General features: G+C 38.3%; 1 protein-coding gene across 2 annotated transcripts in view; it reads left to right on the plus strand.

The window, feature by feature from the left end:
• The first annotated feature begins 14,101 nt into the window (after positions 1 to 14,101).
• The window catches only part of LOC146005492 (ubiquitin-like protein 3), an 85,375-nt gene continuing 76,442 nt past the window's right edge, over positions 14,102 to 23,034 (plus strand). For both annotated transcript variants that reach the window (XM_083144747.1, XM_083144740.1), the window contains exon 1: positions 14,102 to 14,491. Coding sequence is in view for 1 of the 2 variants with exons in the window: in XM_083144740.1 (XP_083000866.1) it covers positions 14,462 to 14,491 (30 nt within the window). In the remaining variant the exon portion in view is untranslated. The remainder of the gene's footprint in view (positions 14,492 to 23,034) is intronic.

The following is a 23,034-nucleotide window of genomic DNA, read 5'->3' on the forward strand; positions in this document are numbered from 1 at the left end:
TTTCCGTACGAATGTTTGACATGCAATTTTCCATGCTTTGTGGAAAAATAAATTTACACTTTCACTTACATTTGGCAACACTGCATGAACAACACTGCACCCCGTTTGTTGTTTCTATGTTTAAAAATATCTACTTGGACAGGGCTAACATTTGGTGTATGACTTATGTATGTAGAGGTTTCGGTTACAAAGTAACGCTACTCTTAATTCCCAGTTGCGCCGTTCGTGGGACACCCTGTAGCAAGTAGTGTCTGAGCCGAGGCGAAAAAGTCAGGACATGGATTAAAAGGAATGGACTGTCTCGACTAAATCGGAACGTCTGATAGCCTTGCATCAATGGTTATAGAACTAAACAATTGTATTTTGTGAAGTAGAGCTAGTTTTATCCGAGTATAAAAATATTTTTTGCGAAAACAGAGGTTCTAAAATTGAAAAATTGAGACACATTGAAAAGTAGTTGTAATCAGGTGCAATCATAATCTGTAAGTAATGTAATTTTGTTTCGATTCATAAAACAGCAAGTAAACGAGAGTGTGTGGAATTCAGAACTGCAACTTGAAAAAATAAAATGTCTGTTTACAAGTAGGGTTTTGCTGTAACAGGAAGAAAACATTTAAAAGAGCTAAAGTGTTTCCGTAAAAGTGCATATTTTCATGCTTTTTTGGGGGGGGGTTTCAAGTGCATAACTATCCGGGCACTAGCCATGGGCATTTTTTTAACGGTACCTGGATTGCAAAGGAAAATGACGGATTCAGTCGTTTCTATAGTCTTTACAGTGTAGAGGTATAGGATAATTCGCTGCCATTTCTAAAGCTCAGTTAGAATGTATACAATACAAAGGCACTGTTGTGAGATCACTTGCCATCAGTTTATTTCTCCATTTAGTACTTTTGTTGAGTGTAAACAGGAAGTAAAGTTAAAAAAAGTAAAGTGTTCCCTTGTGCTTAGCAGCACGCCATGAAGGCGTATAGGGGGTGTGGGGGTGATGTGATCAGCACCACGCCCCTGACCGCCTTTACCCCCCAGGGTTTCCCCCAGGTACCCATGTTATTCGACGCTGGGTGGGCGCCGGAGCCGCTTCCAACGTTAGAAAAGTTCCCGGATTTGAACCGGCCGGTGTAAACAGCATACGTCTATATCCATATCATTGAAATCTTTGGGTTGGGAAGATCCTGTTTCGTCACACAGATAGATAAAGACCAGGCACGTATCTAGAAATATGTTTCGGGGGGGGGGGGGGTCCGAACCAAGTGTCTCAGGAATAGTAATAATAATAATAATAATAATAATAATTTTTAATTTAAAATAATTAAATTATATCAAATTAATACTAATTACAATACATAAATTAATATTATATTATTATTACACGAATAGGTAAAAAGACTGTATAAGAATAGAGATATAACAGCGCATATTCATTACGTAGCATACCTGTAGTTAAGATGGGAATAATTTACATAAAAACAAGTGCCCTGGCAATGAAGTTAATGTCAAATAAATGAATAATTGAATATTTATCGAATAACCAAAATGATGTCACATGTAGTTGTAATTTTCTGATTAATATTTTATGCATATTATTTTGGGTAGTAGTGTACATAAATCTTCTTTGTCATATCCTTCAAAGAAGTACGATCCCAATATAATTCTTACCTTCCAAAAAGTACAGAGGAAATTAATAACCATAGATTATGCAACAAATGCTAATATTTTCATTACTTAATTGTAGTACTTGGTCAGTCCGTCGGGAGTTCCGGACCCTTGGACCCCCATAAATATGCCCTTCCTGTCCTTCAAAGTCGTGCGATCCCAATATCATCCTTGTCTTCCAATAAGTTCAGAGGAAATTATGCAACAAATGCTAAACGAGTATATTTACATGATTTAATTTTCATATTTAATAAGTCTTTCGGGGGGAAGGAAGGATCCGAACTTCTAAAATACGTCCTTCCTGTTCTTCAAAGCCGTATGATCAAAATATAATCCTTGTCTTCGAATAAGTTCAGAGGAAATTATACAACAAGGGCTAAACGAATATACTATCTTTCATTACTTAATTTTAGTATTTGGTCCGGACCCCCTGGACCCCCCTAAATACGTCCTTGGGAGCAGTCACGTTAAAACGTCCGAAAACACTACATAAACGTAAAAAAAAAAGGTAAAGTGTTCCCCTGTGCATAGCACCACGCCATGAAGGCGTATAGGGGGTGTGGGGGTAACGTCCCACACTTTCTTGATCCGGTCGTGACTGGGGGTGATGTGATCAGCATCACGCCCCTGACCGCCTTTACCCCCCAGGGTTTCCCCCAGGTACCCATGTTATTCGACGCTGGGTGGGCGCCGGGGCCGCTTCCACCGTTAGAAAAGTTCCCGGATTAGAACCGGCCGGGGATCGAACCCGGGACCTTTAGCATGGTAGTCAGATGCGTTACCGACTGATTGATATATATATATATATATATATATATATATATATATATATATATATATATATTTATATTTATTTATTACTATTTTATTATTATTACGTTTTTCCTTTACTGCCTAAACTTACTCTCGATTACGAGTTTATCTCCGTATGAGTCGTTTTAATAAAGGCATTTCTTCTTTTATTTTTATTCGTGGGAACTGCAGTAAGTTGCGTTGTTTCTAGTGGCCTATTTCAGTGTTGGAAGACAATTAGAAAATGGTCTGAAATAGTTTCCCCATTTATAATATTATAATTTATCGTTTTTCTTGAGATGAAACTACTGATATAAATATTCAAGTTATAAGATAATAAGTAATATAAACGACGAAACAAATGTTTCGAAGAATTTAATTTTCTTGCAAAATAAACATGAAGTTGGAAGAAATTAATTTTGTTAAGTATTAGTGAAGTGCAATTCTCCTGTAAGAGAATTCTGCTCTATGTGCTTTGGAGAACACATTGCCCACCTTCGGTACGTTCAAAACTTGGCATTCCTTTTTCTCAATAGCAAGGACAGCCAAATGAGGCAGCTGGTATCCAGCTGTTTCGAGTAAGGTTTTTCGAAGGTTTCACACACGAAAGGGTTCTTTCACACGCTGCATTGGAAACTGGGATTGTTACAGAGAATACAACTAGAATGTGATCCTTGTGGCGAACCTGTATAAAATGATTGAAGAGCGGCAAATCATAAAAAGCGTTCTTTTCCAGCCCGCGATACAATGCAGCAGAAATATGTGCTCCTCAGGACAAAAAGTACACGCATAAAATAGAAATGCTACAGTCTAAATTCGTAAGGTACGCCACTTACAAAGAAACAGCTATATATCCCCGATACGAATTATACACTTCACTCTGTAAACACAACAACCTGCCTTCTCTCAGCAAAAGATGGAAGATCCAATTGCTCTGATTCTTATACAAAATCATGAACAATAATATTCAAGTGCAACATCTACTAGAAGAAATACACATACGCGTTCCTATCTCCAAGATATGATCCAAAGCGGGCCTCTTTTGCTGTAGTACGTACCAGAAGATCGAACATTATAAATAAATCACCTATCAGAAGAATGTGTGAGCTGTACAACAGATGTTCTCAAAGGTAACCAAAATTAGATATATTTCACATGCCTATTGGGACATTCAAGAAAGCTATTCAAAGGGTGGAAGAATAAAAGTCAACCATGTAAGTATGGACGTATTTCTTTTTATAAATCTATATTTCTTTCGTAGTTTATACTAAATTATGTAGAACACTGTAATTGGGCATTAGCCTGTTGTGGTCAATGAATAAATAAATAAATATTACTGTAAATTGTTGCTGTTAGATTTATAAATTAATAAAAAGGGACTGTAAAATTATGCTAATATTAATTAATAATTTACCGAATGTTTTGTTTTAAATATAAATTCATTCAAACACTCAGAACAAATGAGGACCTCAGTTCCAAAATATTTTTTTATTTAAATTCACTACAGTTCATAAAGACAAGCTCTAGGTTATATTTTCCATCCTTGAATTCTACTGTCTTTATATCAATTTCATATTTCATGTAAATTATAATGCATTATGTAAGTCTCTTTATATTTTGTCTTGTCTGTGGTGGTTCAGATCTGAAACATTGAGTGTAAAGATATTATTTGTACATTGTAATATTTGATATTTTGTGTTGATGTAGGCAATTCTTGTATTGGATAGTTACGTCTGACATTTTATGTTACCCTTTCAATCATACTGGTATTATTATTTTAATGTTTTTGTTTTTAGTAACTATACTTTCTTTTGTGTACATTTACAATGTACTTTGTCAGAACATATGGAACACTGTAATTGGGCATTCGCCTGTTGTGTTCAAAAAAATAAATAAATAAGTAAAGCATGATGCCTTAGACCGCACGACCACGGTGCGGTACTTATATGAAAATACTTACTTCAAATTATCATAAGTAGAATGGAACTGACAATTACTTCCTCTATTCGCCTGATACAGGGCCAACAAATTAAATAAACTGTGTACACAGCATCAACTCGGGGGCGATTCCTCCATGTAGGAAGTGAGGAGTTTTTAGGAGTTTAATGCACGTTATAAAATTATGAGTACAATCAATTGACTAGATTAGCTACTGTCGCAACTCCAGCAGCAGACCAAAGACGATGGACACAGGCTTTGCTGCTACTTGCTGAGGAACATCGGCAGTCATCATACAGACAGATGGGTGAGGAGTGGAAGGGGCAGTGCAAGATGGGGGGAGGAAGGTTGCAAAGATCGGAGAGGACCTAATAGGAACCATCAAGAGTTTCCTTAATCAGCGATGCCAACCCCAGCAAAATGATACTAAACCAAGCACAGTTTGATCATTGTTGGCACTTAGCACTCTGCTTTTGGCGTAATGGTAAAATCTAGCATAATCTGTAAACGCCAGTCCTTGGAAGATAGAAGATGTTTTCAGGAAATAAAAATAAAATTATGTCCAAATCTACACTCATGCTCATAAATTAAGGATAATGCTGAATCTTGTACAAAGAAATATTTGGTGTGCACGTTGCAGCTTGAAATGATGTCCGGGTACTGTACCAAAGAACCTGTGTTGACTATGACGTTGATCCAGTGTGTGGTGGCGCTGTAAGCAGACCAATGACTCACAGGAGCGAAACTGCTAACCAGAGTACAGTGCGTGTAGGAAGTGTGCAGTTGTGTTCGGTTGTGCGAATGGTGAGTGTGTGTGTGAAATGTCTCAATGAACACATATTGATGATGTAATGAGGGGAAGGATACTTGGGCGGCTAGAGGCGGGCCAAAGACAGCAGGTCGTGTCACAGGTGCTCCATGTGCCACAAAGTGTCATCTCACGATTATGGCAACGATTCCAACAGACTGGAAACGTGTCTCGGCGCTACAGCAGTGGACGTCCACAGTGTACAACACCACGAGAAGACAGGTATCTGACCGTAAGTGGCCGGAGACACAGACGGAGTACTGTCGGAGGCCTTGCTCGAGACCTTGCAGCTGCCACTGGAACAGTTGTTTCCAGACACACTGTATACAGACGACTCAACAGGCACGGTTTATTCGCCCGGAGGCCTGTAATTTGCATTCCACTGTCACATGGTCACAGAGTAGCCCGTAACAACTGGTATAGAGAACACAGGACATGGACAATGGAAGAATGGTCTCAGGTACTCTTCACTGACGAGTCCAGGTATAGTCTCAACACTGATTCTCGTCGTGTAATCATCTGGCGTGAACCAGGAACCAGATACCGACCCGGTAACATCGTCGAAAGGGACCAGTATGGAGGTGGTGGTGTCATGGTGTGGGGTGGCATTATCCTGGGTTCACTTACACCCTTGCATATCTTCGACAGAGGTACTGTAACAGGTCAGGTGTACCGGGATGTTATTCTGCAAGATTACGTTCGTCTTTTCAGAGGTGCAGTCGGTTCTACGTTCATCCTGATGGATGACAATGCCAGACCACACCGAGCTGCTATTGTGGAGGAGTACCTTCAAACAGAAGACATCAGTGGCCTGCCTATTCCCCCGACCTCAACGCAATCGAACATGCTTGGGATGCTCTAGGCCGCATGTCTTCCATCTCCTCGGACTCTTCAGGAGCTCCGACAGGCACTGGTGCAAGAATGGGAGGCCATACCCCAGCAGCTGCTCGACAACCTCCTTCAGAGTATGCCAAGCCGTTGTATTGCATGTGTCAATGTGCATGGGCATCACATTCCATACTGAAACCTGCGCACATGCTCAAAGAACTGTGCAACAATAATTTGCAATCTCCCTTGCTTTGTATCATATGTGCGCTCTTTGGTTTTTCTCATGTTTTCTGCAATAAACAGGGTTAAACAGGGTATGTGGATGTCTTTCTTGTATGTTCAACATGTGTCTGTGCTCCCACAACTAGTTTGTTTCAGTGCTGCATCGTGGGGCACCAAAACCTCTATTATCCTTAATTTATGAGCATGAGTGTAATTTCTACATCACCATGTTTATGTTTCAAACGAAAGGGAACATTCGACCTAATGAACACTTTGGTTATAAAAGGAGCCAATAGTAGTAATACCACGCTGTAGTCAGGGAATCGGTAGCCGGACCCTGTGGCCGAGTGGTTAGCACATCGCGCTGCTACGCCAAGGGTCCCGGGTTCGAATCCCGCTCGGGCTTGATTGTTTGTGAATGTCCATTCATCAATTTCATCATTTCATCACTCATCCCCATCTTCGCAAATTAGCCAAGAGGCACAAAACGCGAAGTAAAATAAACTAAATCAATGAATCAATCAGGGCATTGGTTATATGTTACGCGGAAAATTTCTCAAAAACTTTTTTCTCATTGTACCCTTTAGTCGTAACCAAACGTCTAATGCCCACCATTGGTTTTCTCCAAACAGTGGGTTTTGGTGAAATTTTTTTGGCTGCCTGATTGGTGGGGCGTCTTTGATGTGTTCGAGGTGTGTATCTTCGATAGATAGCATTCGGGCTGTATGTGGAAAGATGGTAAACAAATAAACATTAGAATCCCATGTTTATTATTTTATTGGGTGTTCCTACGTTTACAATCTTTACGATTAATTACAAAAATAAAAATGTGAAACACATGTATGATAAGAAGTGTATTAAAAACTTTAATTTTCATATATTTTTTCCTAGTTATTTAAAAAAGTAAAGAACAAAAATAAGTTTCTAAACAAATGTCAAGCACGATTTTGAAGTCTTGATATTAAATCCTCAAGAGTTGCTGGTGAGAATGATGTGCCTGCATAGCCTGACAAAGTTTCTTGATGTTTCGTTGTGCACTTGAAAATTTCAATTGGATAGACGGCTCCAAATTTGGTCTATTTCGGTACTTGTTTTTTAGATTCGCCATGGACGAAAAACCACTCTCACATAAGTATGTGTGGAGTATGTAGTGGAGAAAGGGATCAAAAACTTTATTGCACGGTCAGCGATATCAGGAAAATGGTCCTCTCTCTAAAATCAAAAGTCTGTCAAACATGTTATCTTCAAATTTGATTTCATAATTTCGTCACAGGACAGTTCAATCAGTTCTTCCGTCTCCTTCGTTGAAAATAAGTCTGGTTGTCTGAAATCCTCAACTGCAAAAAAAGTGTCTCGTATGCAGAAATCACTGTCTAAAGTCTCAGAAAAGTATTCGGCAAAGTCTTTCATCAAACAGGCAATGCTCCTTTATATCGCTGACTACAGATTCATGGAGTTCATTTTCATGTTCGAAATTTTCCAAGAGTGGAAAGAATGACAGTTGTCCATTCACAATTTCCTTCATTCCAAATTGAAGTTGCTTCTTTAAAGCTTTTATTTTGTCATAAACCATCAAGAGCGTTGTGTGTTTAGTGCTACAGACATATATACGGCTCCCTCCCAACGTTGGTCGGAAATGAGTTCAAGGGGGGAGGGGCAAACATTGACGACCAAAGAACCTGCAGGGGGCAATCACCGCCCACAACTTCAAATTTTATACAAACAAAAACACTTTTCGTAAAATTTTCATGCTCGCTTCGTTCGCAATGCCTGCTTTTCTTCAGGCCTCGCCGATGGCGCAGTGGTAGCGTCGTCGCCTTGTAATCAAGGGGTCCTGGGTTCGATTCCCGGTGGAGGCACATAGTGGTTTGGATCCCACTTTAAACTGTATGTCCAGTCACGATTAGCCTTACTGTGCATAAAGTGGACTTAAAACAACAAATCAAATCAAATCAAAGCCTGCTTTTCTTCGTCTTATCAAGTTCAGACCCGTTGCTGGCCGCCGAACAATCTAAATGAAAATAAGCTGTAAAATTGATTGATTGATTTGTGGTTTTAAGTTCACTTTACGCACAGAAAGGATAATCAGGACTGGACCTTCAGTTGAAAGTGGGATCCGAACCACTGTGCCATGTGCCCCCACCGGGTATCGTACCCCTTGATCACAAGGCGACGATGTTACCATTACAGCATCGGGGAGGCACAAAAGTTGTAAAAGAGAGAATGCATTGGCGTACCGTGAAATTATTTGCGCCCTATTAAATCAATATTGATTTCAGCCTGCAAAAAAAATGAATTAAAAAATTTTCTTGCTCGCAATAGCATTGTTCTCTGTAATGCATTGTAAATTACCAGACAGAGAAATAAGACTTGTCTTAATTGATTTTGTTTTAAATCCATGAACAATTGTTTTAAGGAAAGGGAACGTGCAAATTTCAGAGACAATTTATGTATTTTTTGCTGTTGGTTTATTGTGAGATAGATGAATTGATTGTGTAATGTATTTAAGGCCGTACTAAAGACAATTTTGTGGTAATTTTTCGATAACAGATGGCAGCACCGTTTGCCATGGCAACCGAGGGCCATGTTACCAGACATCCGCGTAATCAAGGTAGATACATACAGGTTGGTTGATTAGGGTACTCCTTCATGGGATATGACGTCACGTTGGTTAGCAGATTTTATTGAAAAATCTAAGTAGATGTGGAGCAACGTAATAATTGTTTATCATGAGACTTTAGTTGTATGTTCTTATTAAAAAAAAAAACCAATTTATCAGGAATGGAAGATAATAATAGTCATAATAGTAATATAAAATCCCTTGTATTTTATTATGTATTTCTATTAATATTTCGAAAGCAGAAGAGAACATACAAAGATAACTGTAGTTAATTCAAACACGAAATGCATAAAGTAAGGAGAGTAATTGAAATAATTGAAAACATTTTGCAAGTACGTTTGAAGCGAATGCTGCGTTGACTATAGAATTCACTTTATATGACAGTACTTGAAAAAATTTATATCTTTTATCGGTGACGTTACCACAGTTTCTTCATAAATTACAGAATTTCAAGGTAAATATTAAATACAGTTTTGTAGCGCATCTAATTTATTTGCATGTCTTGTCACCACACAATGTCCTGTTTCATAGTTCTTTACGGATTTGGTCTATTCTGGTTTTCAGTTCTGCAGCTGATGTAGAATCTTTGGAAGTATCAGTAACATTTTCAAGTAACTGTAAACTACTTACGTTATGAAATTAGTAATTGTAACTCAGTTATTTTCCACGTAACTAGTAAGTTGTACAATTACTTTACTGCATGGAAAGAAATAATATCTTGAACCAAATGTTCTCCTCAAAGAATGGGTAAATTGACGATTATTAAAGCCCCCGCGGCGGAGTGGTTAGCACATCGCACTACGACGCCACGAGTCCAGGGTTCGAATCCCGGCCTGGGCATGGATGTTTGTGAGTGTTCATTCATAAATTTCGTCACATCATCACTCATTCCCATCTTCGTAAATTAGCCAAAAGTGACACAAAAAGCGAAGTAAAATAAAGCAAATCAATCAATCAATCAATTGATGATTATTAAAATCTTCAGACCATGAGAACAATTTTGTATTTTTTTCGTCAAGAGCCAGGATGTATCCCAAGTAGTACTTACCATATAAGACTACATACATAATCTCCAACAATCCTCATGGACACACAGTAATTTTATAGTTCAACAAAAATTCTAAAGAATATTTGGTTTGCTCAACAAAAGAAATTAAATGTTGATCGTCATTGCTTTGTAACAGAAGTTTACTGTGAATTTTATTTCCTCAATGTTTGTACATGAAATGTAAGAAATAAGTTATAATTTCATGAAACTTTATTTGGTGGTCATCGGTGGTGAAAAGGACATCGCGCCTGGAACGTCTTGCGAGATTAAACAAATCTAGAGTAAAGTAACTGTAATAATAACTGTGTTAGGCACTTTTTAAAGAACAGTAATAACAGTAATTATAAGTGAATTACTTTCTCAAGTGATTAACTCGGAGTTACTTTTAAAGAGTAACTAGTCAAACACTGCTGATATATCATCGAGTTAGGCAACATATTGGTAGGGTTTTCGAGTAAAGTTGAGGTTCCCCCATGGCAAAGTGGTAACGTAATCGCCTTGTAATACAGAAGTCCCAGGTTCGATAGACGGTGGGTGTACAGTGATCGTCACGAAATCTTCCAGAAAAATATGCACCGGTATTAACAAAACTACCACTTCAGCGCCATCTGTACGCAGCAGTTTGAACATGACGGAGACATTATATTTTCTGTTATTTACTTAAATACCTTCAATCGTAACAAAATTATAAGGTTCACATGTTCTAGTGAATAAAACAATCTTTTATATCGGAAAATTTCTTCCTTACCGAATCTATATTAGTTGTACGATTATCCAAAGAAATTTGGGTCTATGCTTTAGCATGGCTTTAGAACCCCCTTAAACAATACATGTTATGTATCAATGAATGCGCACACAATTTAGTGTCCGAATGCTAGGCCCCCATCCGTTCTTTACATTTGAAATGCCAATGTGAATCGATACTAAATCTTCAGGGTTACGTCAGCAATTTATCATATTTAAATAACGATAATAAACTATTGACGGAAATTATATTCAATAATTTCACTCACTCTAAAAGTGTATTTCTCTGTTTTCCGGGAGCTGAAATCTGTCTTTAAATGCTTCACACTTGCTTCGTGGGGTGCTTTATTGTTAACATGTATTAAAATTGGGAGTGCAACGTGAAGGGAAAGAAGACAGAGTGTTTCTTATTCAAGAAAATATTAAAAGGGGGTGGGGGGAAATGCCCAAGCAAGTTATCGTGAATCTTTGCGTAAATATTTCACATGAGAAATACGACGATAATTTTTACTTCCTTCGGGCTACGCTCCTGATTTGACGTATTAATTCAAATTATAACGTTTAAATATAATTTAAAACGAGATAAAAACAGAATGTTTTAATTTTCTTGCCCACAAGAATTAGCCCACTTATCCCAATTCGCCCACCCCTTACTACGGCACTGGTCAGAGTAGTGCAATTACGCGTAAAAAAGGTACATGACGCGTAAAACGTGTAAAATACGTATAATGTAAAGTACGTAAAAAACTAGAATCAAACTTAGAAATTAAAGGTGAACATGTTTTTTGCGATGGTTATTGTTATGTATGGCAGTTGGCACTGGTATAAAAGAAAAAAAGGCTTTAAAAAACTTTCCTTACATCCAGAAAGTAAGTTTCCCTATTTTTTTTAAAAAAAACCAACACAGTTTCAGGAAACCATTTATTGGCAACAGGTACAGCAAAGGTTCAGCTATTTTTCAACATAGCAACTACCAGAATTGAGACACTTGTCGTATCGTGGTATCAACTTTTGGATCTCACTGTCATAGAACTCTGCCGCCTGTGAATGGAACCAGCGTGTGACAGACGTCTTCAGCTCTTCGTCGTTGCCAAAACGCTCACCGGAGGACAGGAATTTCTTGAGGTGCAAGAAAACGTGAAAATCGCTGGGAGCCAGATCAGGACTGTAAGGTGGATGATCAAACAACTCCCAGCCAAATTCCGTCAAAACAGCTGCTGTGCGCCGAGCCGTATGTGGACGAGCATTGTCATGGAGGAGCACAACACCTGCAGTAAGCATGTCACGCCTCTTGTTTTGAATGGCACGTCGCAATTTCCTTAGTGTTTCACAGTAATGGTCAGCGTTCACCGTTTCACCTCTGGGGAGGAAGTCAATGAGCAAAATTCCCTTCCTGTCCCAAAACACGGTGCACATCACTTTCTGTACCGACAGCGTCTGTTTGAATTTCTTCTTGACCGGAGATCCACTATGCCGCCAATGCATTGACTGCTGCTTGGTTTCCGGGGTGAAGTGCGAAATCCACGTCTCATCGCCCGTGACGATCCTGTCGAGGAAATCATCGCCGTCATCATGGTACCGTTGCAGGAATGTCAGTGCTGCTCCTGAACGTTTCATTTTGTGTTCGGGTGTCAGGTTTTTCGGCACCCACCTGGCACACAATTTTTTGAACAGCAGGCGCTGCGTGACAATCTCATGCAACACGGATCGCGATATCTGCGGAAAAAGGCTACTCAACTCCGTAATCGTGAAGCGACGGTTCTCTACGATGCGCTGCCGCACCAGCTCAACCAGATCATCAGTGATGAGGGACGGACGCCCACTGCGCTCTTCATCATGGACACTGGAATGTTTTGCTGGTAGCATCAAATCTCTCTAAAATGTCATTCCAGAAGACGGCTAACAATGCGATTTCCAGGGACCACATCTGCTGTGAAAGCCCATTCGCTTCACTTTCTACAATACCCTTCTCTTCTTTGTCAATGCCTATTTCGACAAGAGCTTCCTTAAATTTTTCGTAACTTTGGATCATTACTTTTGTGGCATCTGCTCTATATGCCCACCGAGTCTCACTTAAACTCTTGGGAACATAGTATTTCCCATCTGCTCCTCTTAACTTATCCAATGTTTGATAAGGGGGAGGTGATGCTGTGACGAACACATACAGCCGTTGTACAAAATCGAAGAAATGAAGAGCTGCAGGACATGTATTAGCCGCTGCTTTCCCTACCCGATTCAGAGAGTGGGCACAACATGGTACTGGCTTTGATAGTTTATTTAGCCGAAAGGAAACAATCAACTCATTCCGCCGCCCGTTAGCTTATATTAGCGCGGTTCACAATAGCGCTGCTTAAAGTTAGGTGTCCCGTAGTTCACTTATGCACCGAGACAGAGCGCCAGTATCGTCACAATTTTTTTCCCTAGAAAAACTCACAGTTCTAAAACGATGTTATTAACGAAAGAAAGGTATGTACTTCGTAGGATTATTTATTATCTTAATCGTATCTGAGAATTGATTGTTTGAATAAGTGTGCCCTATTTGCACACCACATCCAAATCAATCCATGGTATAAAGTATACTGAGCTTCAGATATCTACAAACAAATCGACTGAGAGCTGTGCAACAATTGGATCCAGAAGAGTGTAGACATACGACAATGTTGAAGTTTTTTTATTTTTAAAATACAACTTCTTATGTAATTTTTCACAAGCATAGCCAGCTGGTTAAATCTTTTTTTGGTGGAGGCCCTTCACAACTTTCTTTTGGTGGGGGCCCCGAAGCAATTGCCCCAGTTGCCCATAGGTTAATCCGGCCCTGTGACGAAAGGGAGAGGGTAAAGGCGACCGCAGCGTGGTGCTGATCACATCACCTCCAAGATGGCCGCCATCGAAAATATGTGGGGCCCTACCCCCACATTCCCCAAATGTGCCTATATAGCAAGGTGCTATATGCACAGGGAATATAGCTTTTATTTTACCTGTATAGCTATATTGTATTAGTTTCTGTACCCCTGAGCAACTAAGTTTGTTTTTTACATACGCATATACGAACCCTCCACTATGACAATGGCTGAGGGCCCGCTAAAGGCTTACTTGTCTCCGGCCCCCCCACGCACTGCGGTTTTGCGGCTTGTAGATCCAGCAGTGCCACGACCCAGGAATCGAACTTACCTATGTGGTTTTATTATTGTTTATCATTTAGACAGCTGTCTAAGCTGTGGAGGCAGTGTCTGCTTGTTTATGCACTGGAATTCGTCAATGCAGACAGACGTCATTTTCGTAAAAAAAAAGTCCTATCGAAGTTTTCTTACTTTTTTTTGTTTATTATTCCTTGGACATGTTTCTTGTCTCCCAAAGTCTTAAATCCTCCCCCCCCCTTCTCTCTCCCTTCTCCTTGTTTTTTGTTGTTCACAATTTAGATACCAGATGACACTACATTCGAGGTTTGAAATCCCATGACTCCCTGCGGCAGTTCTGTGCGAGTTCGCCATTTTGCCATTTTATTGTGATTTAAGTGTTGGTGCTTAGTGTTAAATTGCAAGTGTAATGAAGATCATGTGAAGTGAAAATGTTGTGTGTTTGTACGTGAGTAGTATGGAGCGATAGCACAGTGATAGAAGTGGCGCTAAACTGGATTATAATGTTAACCAAAATGGCGTAACATGAAGGCTAAATAATTGTGTGATTTAATGTTGCTCATGCAGGTCGACTGTCACCAGCATTTTGGTGCTACGTAGGGAAACTATTCCTCTATAAATTGCCATCCAATTTACGCTTATAGTGTAAGGAAGCCTCCCGATTGTTAACTATGACCTCAAAAAGTATTCCAATTGACAAGGTAAGTTGATACTCGCCGCACCCATTGGTATTTACGAATCCAACTTACAATACCATGAACTAAACATTGTTTGTCCTTGTGTTATCGTCAGTACAATTTACGAGTTTTAAAAGCCTACACAATAATAATATTCAGTGTAGTTATCCATAGTTATTCATTGCGATAGTACATGTTTTTGCAAACAGTTTTGTTTGGAATCAAAATTCTGCTCCCCATTATTGTCTGCAATAACATGAAAATACTGTACGAGAATACTATACAAATGCCAGGGTAACGTGTAATACTTTTCTTGACATTTACCTGTAATTCATGCAATATTCATTGGTATGTCGTATTTGTATCGATGTAGACCGATGGCATTTTTCGTTCTTTTTTGTCTTGTTCTATTGACAGTGTACTCAAAAAGTGTAAATGTAGATATCGCAAAAAATAGTTGCTACTCTTATGTGTGGTAATTTTAATTCGCAGTTAATCAGAATTGTCAGCTTCTGATTAAAGGTCTAGGTTTCCGTAATTCTGTGTTTTCGATTTGTAAAATGAAAATTGAATAATTGTTTCGTTTTGAATAGAGCTTTTGAACTGGTTGGTTACTGTGCAGACTGTTTCAAGAAAACTTATGATAACAAATTGGGTATATCGGAGACACATTAAAATCGGATATTTTGTGTTTCGCATGGTTCGTACTTACCCCTCGTGGGTACTAATTTACGATAGTTCAAATAGATTTCTTCATTTTTACAGAAGAAACTACTTACTGTACTAAGATCCTGCAGCATTGTCTAACATTGTGTGATGTGGGAATGTATCATAGCGGAAATTCATGCTCTGACAGAGAATAGCCTTTGGCATGTACACCTTCGTACATCATCACGCATCATGATTGTGTTTTGTTCATGTTCATTGGGTATCCAGTGTTTCGAACTGTCTGTGTTTGCAACAAAATTTAGAAACATGACGTGTTGTGGATGCGTGGTGAAATTCGTACCGGCTGTGGAAGATCCAGCGGATTTTTTAATTTAATTGAACATGGGATCGTGAAGAAAGGAAAGGAATGTCAAAAATGTGGCAGTGAATGTAAGCTACTCGTTAAAAGGAATGGGCTGTGGGTATATGCCTAATATGACGTGTCGTGGATGAGTGGTGAAATTCACGTAAGTTTTCCGTATCCTGGAAACTGATTTCTTCAAATTTAAAAATTTGGGGGCAGGTGACTCTGGCCAATTTCTAACATGCCTTTAACAGGGACTCTATAGAGAAAGCTGGAGTGGAGCGGAGGAGGGACCGTGGTAGCGGTTGGGGGTGGTAGGTCAATTACCCCAGGGGCGGAGCCTGGAATGGGTGGAAAATTTGGACTCAAAAATTTCAAACAAAAATTATTTTTTTTTACTTTAAATTTCCCACCGATTCCAGGACGGATAGCGCCACGAAACATTACAATTTCCTTTGTAAAAAAATGTGAAAAAGTTTTTTTTTAAAAAAAAATCATCAGATTTGCTTTGTTCACGGGTATTTCTTGGGTTCCGAAAGTTGAAACACTGCATAACAAATGAAAATCGACAAAAGACAAGCTCGACGCACGATTATGTAGGAAGGTGTACACGCCATATTGTGTCTGAGGCAAGCGAAAATGGTACGAGAAAGAAGTACTCGTAATGTGAAAAATTGCAATTACTTTGATAAAAAAAACATCAATGCATGTTAAGGAATGTTCCGCGAAGCAGATAGGTAAGTACGAAAGTCTAAAATTGACGAAACGATTAAATTATAGGTGTTTAAACTATATAACTTTAATTCTCGCAATCATTCTCCATATAGAAGTATGAGAACCATATTTGTTGATATGGACAATTCACAATCTGTTAGCGTGTCTGCAGCGTTGCCACATTGTTGATTTCATACTTGGGGAGATCACTGATCGTGTTAGAATGGTGGAAGGGAGCAGTAAAAAGTTGTGAATGTTGGATAGATCGTTAAGTGCAGTGTGGCGGAGGATGGCCATGGTCTAATTAAGAAACTTATGGATTTCGGTGTTTTGCCCAAAACGATCCCACAGAGAAATGCATTTAGGGCTAAAATGACGGAAGTGAAATTGACAATCACGATTTAGAAGAGGATGTGGAATGTAAACTGATTTCATTAGAGGTAAGTTTAGCAACGGTGTGTGGATCCTAAAATTGCAGTATACAAAAATGGCATCTTCGATGAGCAACGCTGGCTGTGAAAGTGCTATGAAAATAAGATTTCTTATCGGTTCCTTGTCGCGATTACCGGAAAACCATTGTCAGATAGCCCCACTTACCATTCCGGTAAGGTTAGGTTAGGCAAACATAGCTAAAATTTAAGGTATTAAGACCATGCACGGGTGCACACACCATTGACTGATAGCCCCAAGAATCATTCACGGTTAGGTTAGGCAAGCATAGTTAAAATTTGGGGTCATAGCAATATCAGGGGTGTATATGTTGTTTTTTAAGTATTTGAGACAGAAAATTTTCCGGTAAATAATGAGCAATTGTGCCGATCACAGACCACTCAGTTTCGCTTATTTTGAAATTTCTACACGTGAGCGCCAAATTTTAACTGCAGATTCATGATTAGGAAGCCAAAATTAGCGAGTATGCCGAATTTCAAACATATTGGAGAAACTTCTGGTATTGTAAATTCCCTCCCGATAAGGTTAGGTTTGGTTGGTTAGGCAAGCATAGTTAAAAAAATGTGGTTGGAAACACTGACAAGGGGTTACGTCATCAAACCTATGCAAAGGGGTTACGTCATCAACGTATGCAGCATCCGGTTCACGGAGAAAAATCAATGGCACTTGTGCGCCTGTGAGATATTTCTCTTGAAAAATACATGATTTTCCGTTCAAATAGAGTCCACAATGATAGAAAATGCCTCGACAAACGTTGGAAACCTTAGATAAACTCATTTCCGTAAGTAGTTTCTTCTGTAAAAATGAAGAAATGTGTCTCCAATATACCGAACTGTTACCAAACTTATTTCTGTCATTTATATTATGTTCACACATTTCCCATCGAATGACACAGTATTCTGAATATGAAAGTAGCGGTAATTAAATTACTTCAGTTCAGGTGCTTTATTTTTAGATGTACAAACACAGAACATTCTACACACATACACATTTCTAAACATGATTTCAACTAGGGTGACCAGATTTTCTGAAAGGAAAAGCAGGAGACCCATGGATGTATGGGGGGATGATTGCATCTATAGCTAAAAGAACATGGTCAAGTGCACCCCTCTTTGGCAAAGGAAAAGTCATGCTCCTTGCATGTCTCCTGAAATATTACACAATTCCCTATAATCTGTTTTCTTCTTGATTTGATTTATATTTAAACTTGCCTTCCTCTCTCACTTTTGGCTAATTGCATCAATGAATATGTGATATGTTTAAATTCATAAATGGACACTCAGGTTCCCTGGTGTCCTAGAGTTCAACCACTCTGCCATGGAGGTCTCCCCTTCTTATATAAGTATTTTCCTTTTCATTTCTCACTTTTTTGTTCCTCCCTTTGCTTATCTTTTTAATTTTATAGATTTACCTTCCTATTTCTTTTTTTTTTTATCAAGAAAGTGTGGGGCGTTACACCCACACCCCCTATACGCCTTCATGGCGTGGTGCTATGCACAGGGGAGCACTTTACCTTTACCTTCCTATTTCTCTCATTCTTACTGTTTTTTTTGTGTTTCCTTACTTTCTTACCGTAAAATATTAATACACTGTGAAATAATATGGTATGAATGCACAATATAGAGAATGTCTTAAATTCCTTTCCTACTTCTTATACTCGCTAAATATGTAGTCCTGGTAACGTATCTGGAGTGAAGATTTGGGTGGGCTTACCATATTTTTTTGGGTCCAACCCAGGACATATTCGCGATCAACTCGTTACTGCTGAATTTCAGGTTGTTTTTTTTTTACAAAAATAAATTTAAATTACTTAAAAGCCTTAATCTTTTATTGGAACATTAAACTATAAATTGTACAAGAAAAGAAATTAACATTATTTTCTAAAGTCAATCAATAATTTTCAAATATTTAATTGAATAATACATTTTCTGATGTTTATAATACCTCTGTTCTATAGTCGTTTTCACGTTCAGAAGACACAATGGGCTCTTATGGACAGTGCTTTTCTTATGGGAAATACGAGCGCGCTGTTGTGAAATTTCTCAATTTACAAATTTAGCTTACGTAAAATCGGTACCTGCAGTTTTGCAGGAAATTTTGTAGAGTATACGATGGTGAGCACAAAAAAGTGGTAACTTGTTTACATATTTTTAGATAAATTAAAAACTCAAATTTTCTGTGAAAACAAAATTTTTACATTGTTTTCATTCCTAACGTTGAAACATGCCGTAAAATTGAAGCATTCATTATGAAAAAAATTGACACGGTTTTCTAATTGTCATAGGCGATGGTGGTGCTCAGAATTTATCAATACTTTAAAGCATATTCGCATTAAAAAATATTCAAATAAAGTATGTGGAGATTTTTTATATATTCGTGCAGTAGAAAATGCCGTGGCTGGCCATTTTTTGTTTTGTAATTCCAAGTAAAAACTTCCAGCGACAAAGTTGTGAAGAAAATAATGAAATTATTTTTTATAACCACTCAAAGGTTCCCAGAAATATTACTTCCATGCATTTGGAGTTTCTTTTTAACCCGAACCGCGCGCCAAGTAAGTGGACGTTGTCTGGCCATCTTGAGCCGACTCAACGCAGCATTCCGGCTAATCACCACCAAGTTTTCGAGTTGTTATTTTATTTCCATTCAGTAAAAATATTAACTTCATTCAGTTTGTTATAATAGAATTGCAATTACTTTAATTTAATAATTGACAATTATTTCCAATGCTGCTGTTGTGAGCAATATTAGTGCTGTCGCAAATACACGTTGTTTTTTCGACATTAATGCTGAAATGAAGATCACCTTTCAGTTTCCAACGTACACATAAATTCATAGACAATAATGAATTTATATATATATATGTAACACATTACCATATCTCAATGTTATTCTATGAAATAATTACAGAGAAAGGCGAATGAATATTAAATGTGCCTGTGTATTAAATTAAATCTAATGGGAAAATGACATGCTAATGAACTGTAATCTTCACAGTATAATATTAATAATTACATATAATTATCATTATATATATAAAATATGTAACACCTACATTGTGAAGGAAGCTCATCATTTCCCAGTGACATGAGCTAGTGCTGTATTGGCAACACTGTACGGTTTCTCCATAAGTGCCATTCGTCTGGATGTTTTGCAGGACGGTATTGGAAAAATATGACATATAACAGTGAGATTAAAACAAAATCAATGCAGATATCTTCAACAGCCACAGATACATGTACAAATATCACAACCACATATATATTATTGAAAGTCCTGTCCCATGGTTATTCAGTCTAAGGCTTCTGGCTTTCTGCTCAGCCCATGGGACTGGGGGAAAGGGCGTCAACTTTTATCCTGAGATTTTGGAGCTATGAATGAGTAGCGTAACATGCTCTCGGAAACCTACAACATCTGGGAATTAATCATGCTGACCACACTTCACCCCATGGTTGGATGATTGCCCATCTCTGCATGCTGAGGCATGTGGGAGTGAGGTGGCAGTCAGTAGGTAGTCCTTTAAGGGCTATTCTGCTATGGATTATATATGATTGAAAATAAATTTCAATTCACTAGAGTAATATTTTGTTTTATTCTTCTTTATGAATCTCTCTCTCTGGCACTCCTAGTGGGGAGGCTCATCAACCTCAGTAGCTACTGGACAAGGTAAATCAAATTTTTACCACTGGTGTAAATTTCCTGCAAATCTCTCAACATGGTTTTCCCCAACAACAAGGATCCTGTAAACTCTAAGCACTTATACATCTTTTACTGGTTCTGGTGACGCTCCTTACACCCTCGAGAAAGTGGAAATTGTTGTTGTTTTTTGAAGATTCTCTCTCATAAATGTCTGTTGTTGTTTTTAGCTCGTGGGTGCGTTATAATCAAGAAATTAGTGATGTTGTTCTAATATGCCCATGTTTTGTCTGTATGGAACGAAATATGCTTTTGAAAAACATGAAGCTAAATTAATTTTATCGCTGATAAAGTATACTTTCTATCATATTCAAGTATGTTCTGCTAAAAATTCCATCCTAAGTTTGAAAATTAAGGTTGAAATTTGGGTTAAAATAGTTGAAGGTTGGATTTTGAAGCCAATTTTTTTAAAATTAAGGGGTTTGGTCTTTAGTTTAAGACTTGATTTTTTATGCACAGACCTACCTGCTGGATGTCTGCAAATAAAATATCAGCACTGAGGTATACACCACTTTTTTTTCAGAATGGGCTCAAACATGGTCGTTTATGGAATTTTGACATTTTTTGGGGTTAAATATCTCGGATGAGTCCTCATGTAAAAAAAAAAAACCTTTAGAAATGATAATGTAGGTGTCTTCATTTGAATGCCTCTCATACTTGTCCTACTACCCAACTGTGTGTAAACATAGGATAACCTCCATCTCTTGTACGCAGAGCCTGTCCAATGGCCTAGTAGTAACATAGTAATCTTGTAATCAATGTAACGGATGGCAGTGCACATTGCACAGTGGTTTGGAATCAGTTTTAAGCAGAGAGTCGTCTGAATGAGCTTATGTAGGCTTCAAAGAGGTATTAAAAAATCTTAAAAAGAAATGTTGACCATTTTTTCTGCCTCTTGCGTGTCATTACTTCAAAAGGGGGCATTTTTGCTGTATGCAGCAACCATTCCTATATAAACCCATCCAGAACTAGAGGTCAAGACAATCCATTTGATGCTTGTTATCCTGTTAACCTGGCACTACTCGAGGTTTTGCTGGCCACATTGTGCTAAGATGCCAGGGGTCCCAGGTTCAAATCTCAGCCTGGGCATGGATATTTGTGAATGTCCATTCATCAGTTTCATCATTCATCCCCATCTTTGCAAATTAGCCAAAAGTGGCACAAAAAAGGAAGTAAAATAAAGCCAACCAATCGGATATGTCACTCCGTTATTTGCATGCGAGCATGGCGCTCACCCCACATATTTTTAGTGATTTTGTTTTGCTGCATTTGACTCATCAGGAATATTATGCAATATGTGTAATTTGTTTATGAATAATACATATTTTCATACTTGACTTACTTTCTTTAAGAAATAAATAAAATCTATTGTAACTCATTAGCAGGCGAAAATGCAGTTGCTGGTGGGTGAGCACCGTGCTCCCTTCTTGCACCTCCGATACAACTGAAACAAAGATGGCTCGGACAGTTTTAGCGAAGACTCATATTTCGGATTGTGGTATCTTATCTGAATGGAATGTAGATGAGAGCTAGCTCTCACATTTAGACAAAGCTCGAATTACACATTTGAAAACGAGCACTCACCAGTGATTAATGGCGGATTAATAGTTTGTTCCACTACTTATCGGGCAGTAGGTGACTTAGCACTTACAGAGAGAGAGAAAAATCATCATCAGAGATGCTACTTTACAGTTTGAAACACCAGTTTCACTGAACTCAACAAGTACTTTAATACTCAAATTAATCAAATGAGCAAAGCACTCTCCCTTAAAATCCCATATAGGAATTATGGCAATGGTCACATTATTATTTATCCGGAATTTCAATGCTCTTCCTCTTTATTTAGCTTCTCTTTTCTGCCACTTTTGGTTGATAGCTGCTATGGGGATGAAACTGATGAAGGGGCACTCACAAAAAGACACCCTTGCCCAGCCTGGAACTCAAATCCAGTGACAAGCTTACAGCAGGAAAATAAGACCTGTGTTTACCTGGCCATGCAAATTAATTGAACGGTTAACAGAGCACCAACTAGGCAAGAGGCAGGGAAAACACTGTTAATGTTTTGAGTGAATTGTTTGGTTTCAGTTCCTCGGGACTAGTAATGATATTAAAGTAGGTACACATGATTTTAAAGCAGCTTTTATTTTGTCATGAGTTGAGTTGTATTTCATAGATACTTTGTTCTTTGAATATAAAAATAATATGAATGAATAATAATTGTCATGTGCATGGGAGCGTATTGGATGGTTAATTAATGATCTTGAAACTAATAGTTCCACAATCAAGTCTGGCTTGGGCATATGTGCTTCTTTGAGTGTCTCTCGTCAATAATTTCATCTTTTTCTCATTGTGTAATTAACAAACAAAAAAAAGAGAGTGGAAAGCAGTGTATAATAGGATATAGCTACAGAAATATATGGCAGATAGTAACTGTTTTCAACGTAATGTTGAAAATTACTGGATAAACTGTTTACTTTAATGTATGAGTTATGCCTTTTCATGTGGGTGTGTGGTCAGCCAGGCATGTTCCTTTCTTCATCCACCGACAAAATTCTGGACTGTTACTGTTTTGTCAGCTAAGAGTATAAGCCACTAGAATGCCAATTTGGTTCATCTTGCCTCAGATGATGCTATTATCAAATCTATCATAAGCTACACATGACCTCCATTGGTCAGTAACCACAGATTAGCATGATGC

Source organism: Lepisma saccharinum, chromosome 1, assembly GCF_977018435.1.
Source record: "Lepisma saccharinum chromosome 1, izLepSacc3.1, whole genome shotgun sequence".
In the NCBI taxonomy this organism is placed as follows: Eukaryota; Metazoa; Arthropoda; class Insecta; order Zygentoma; family Lepismatidae; genus Lepisma; species Lepisma saccharinum.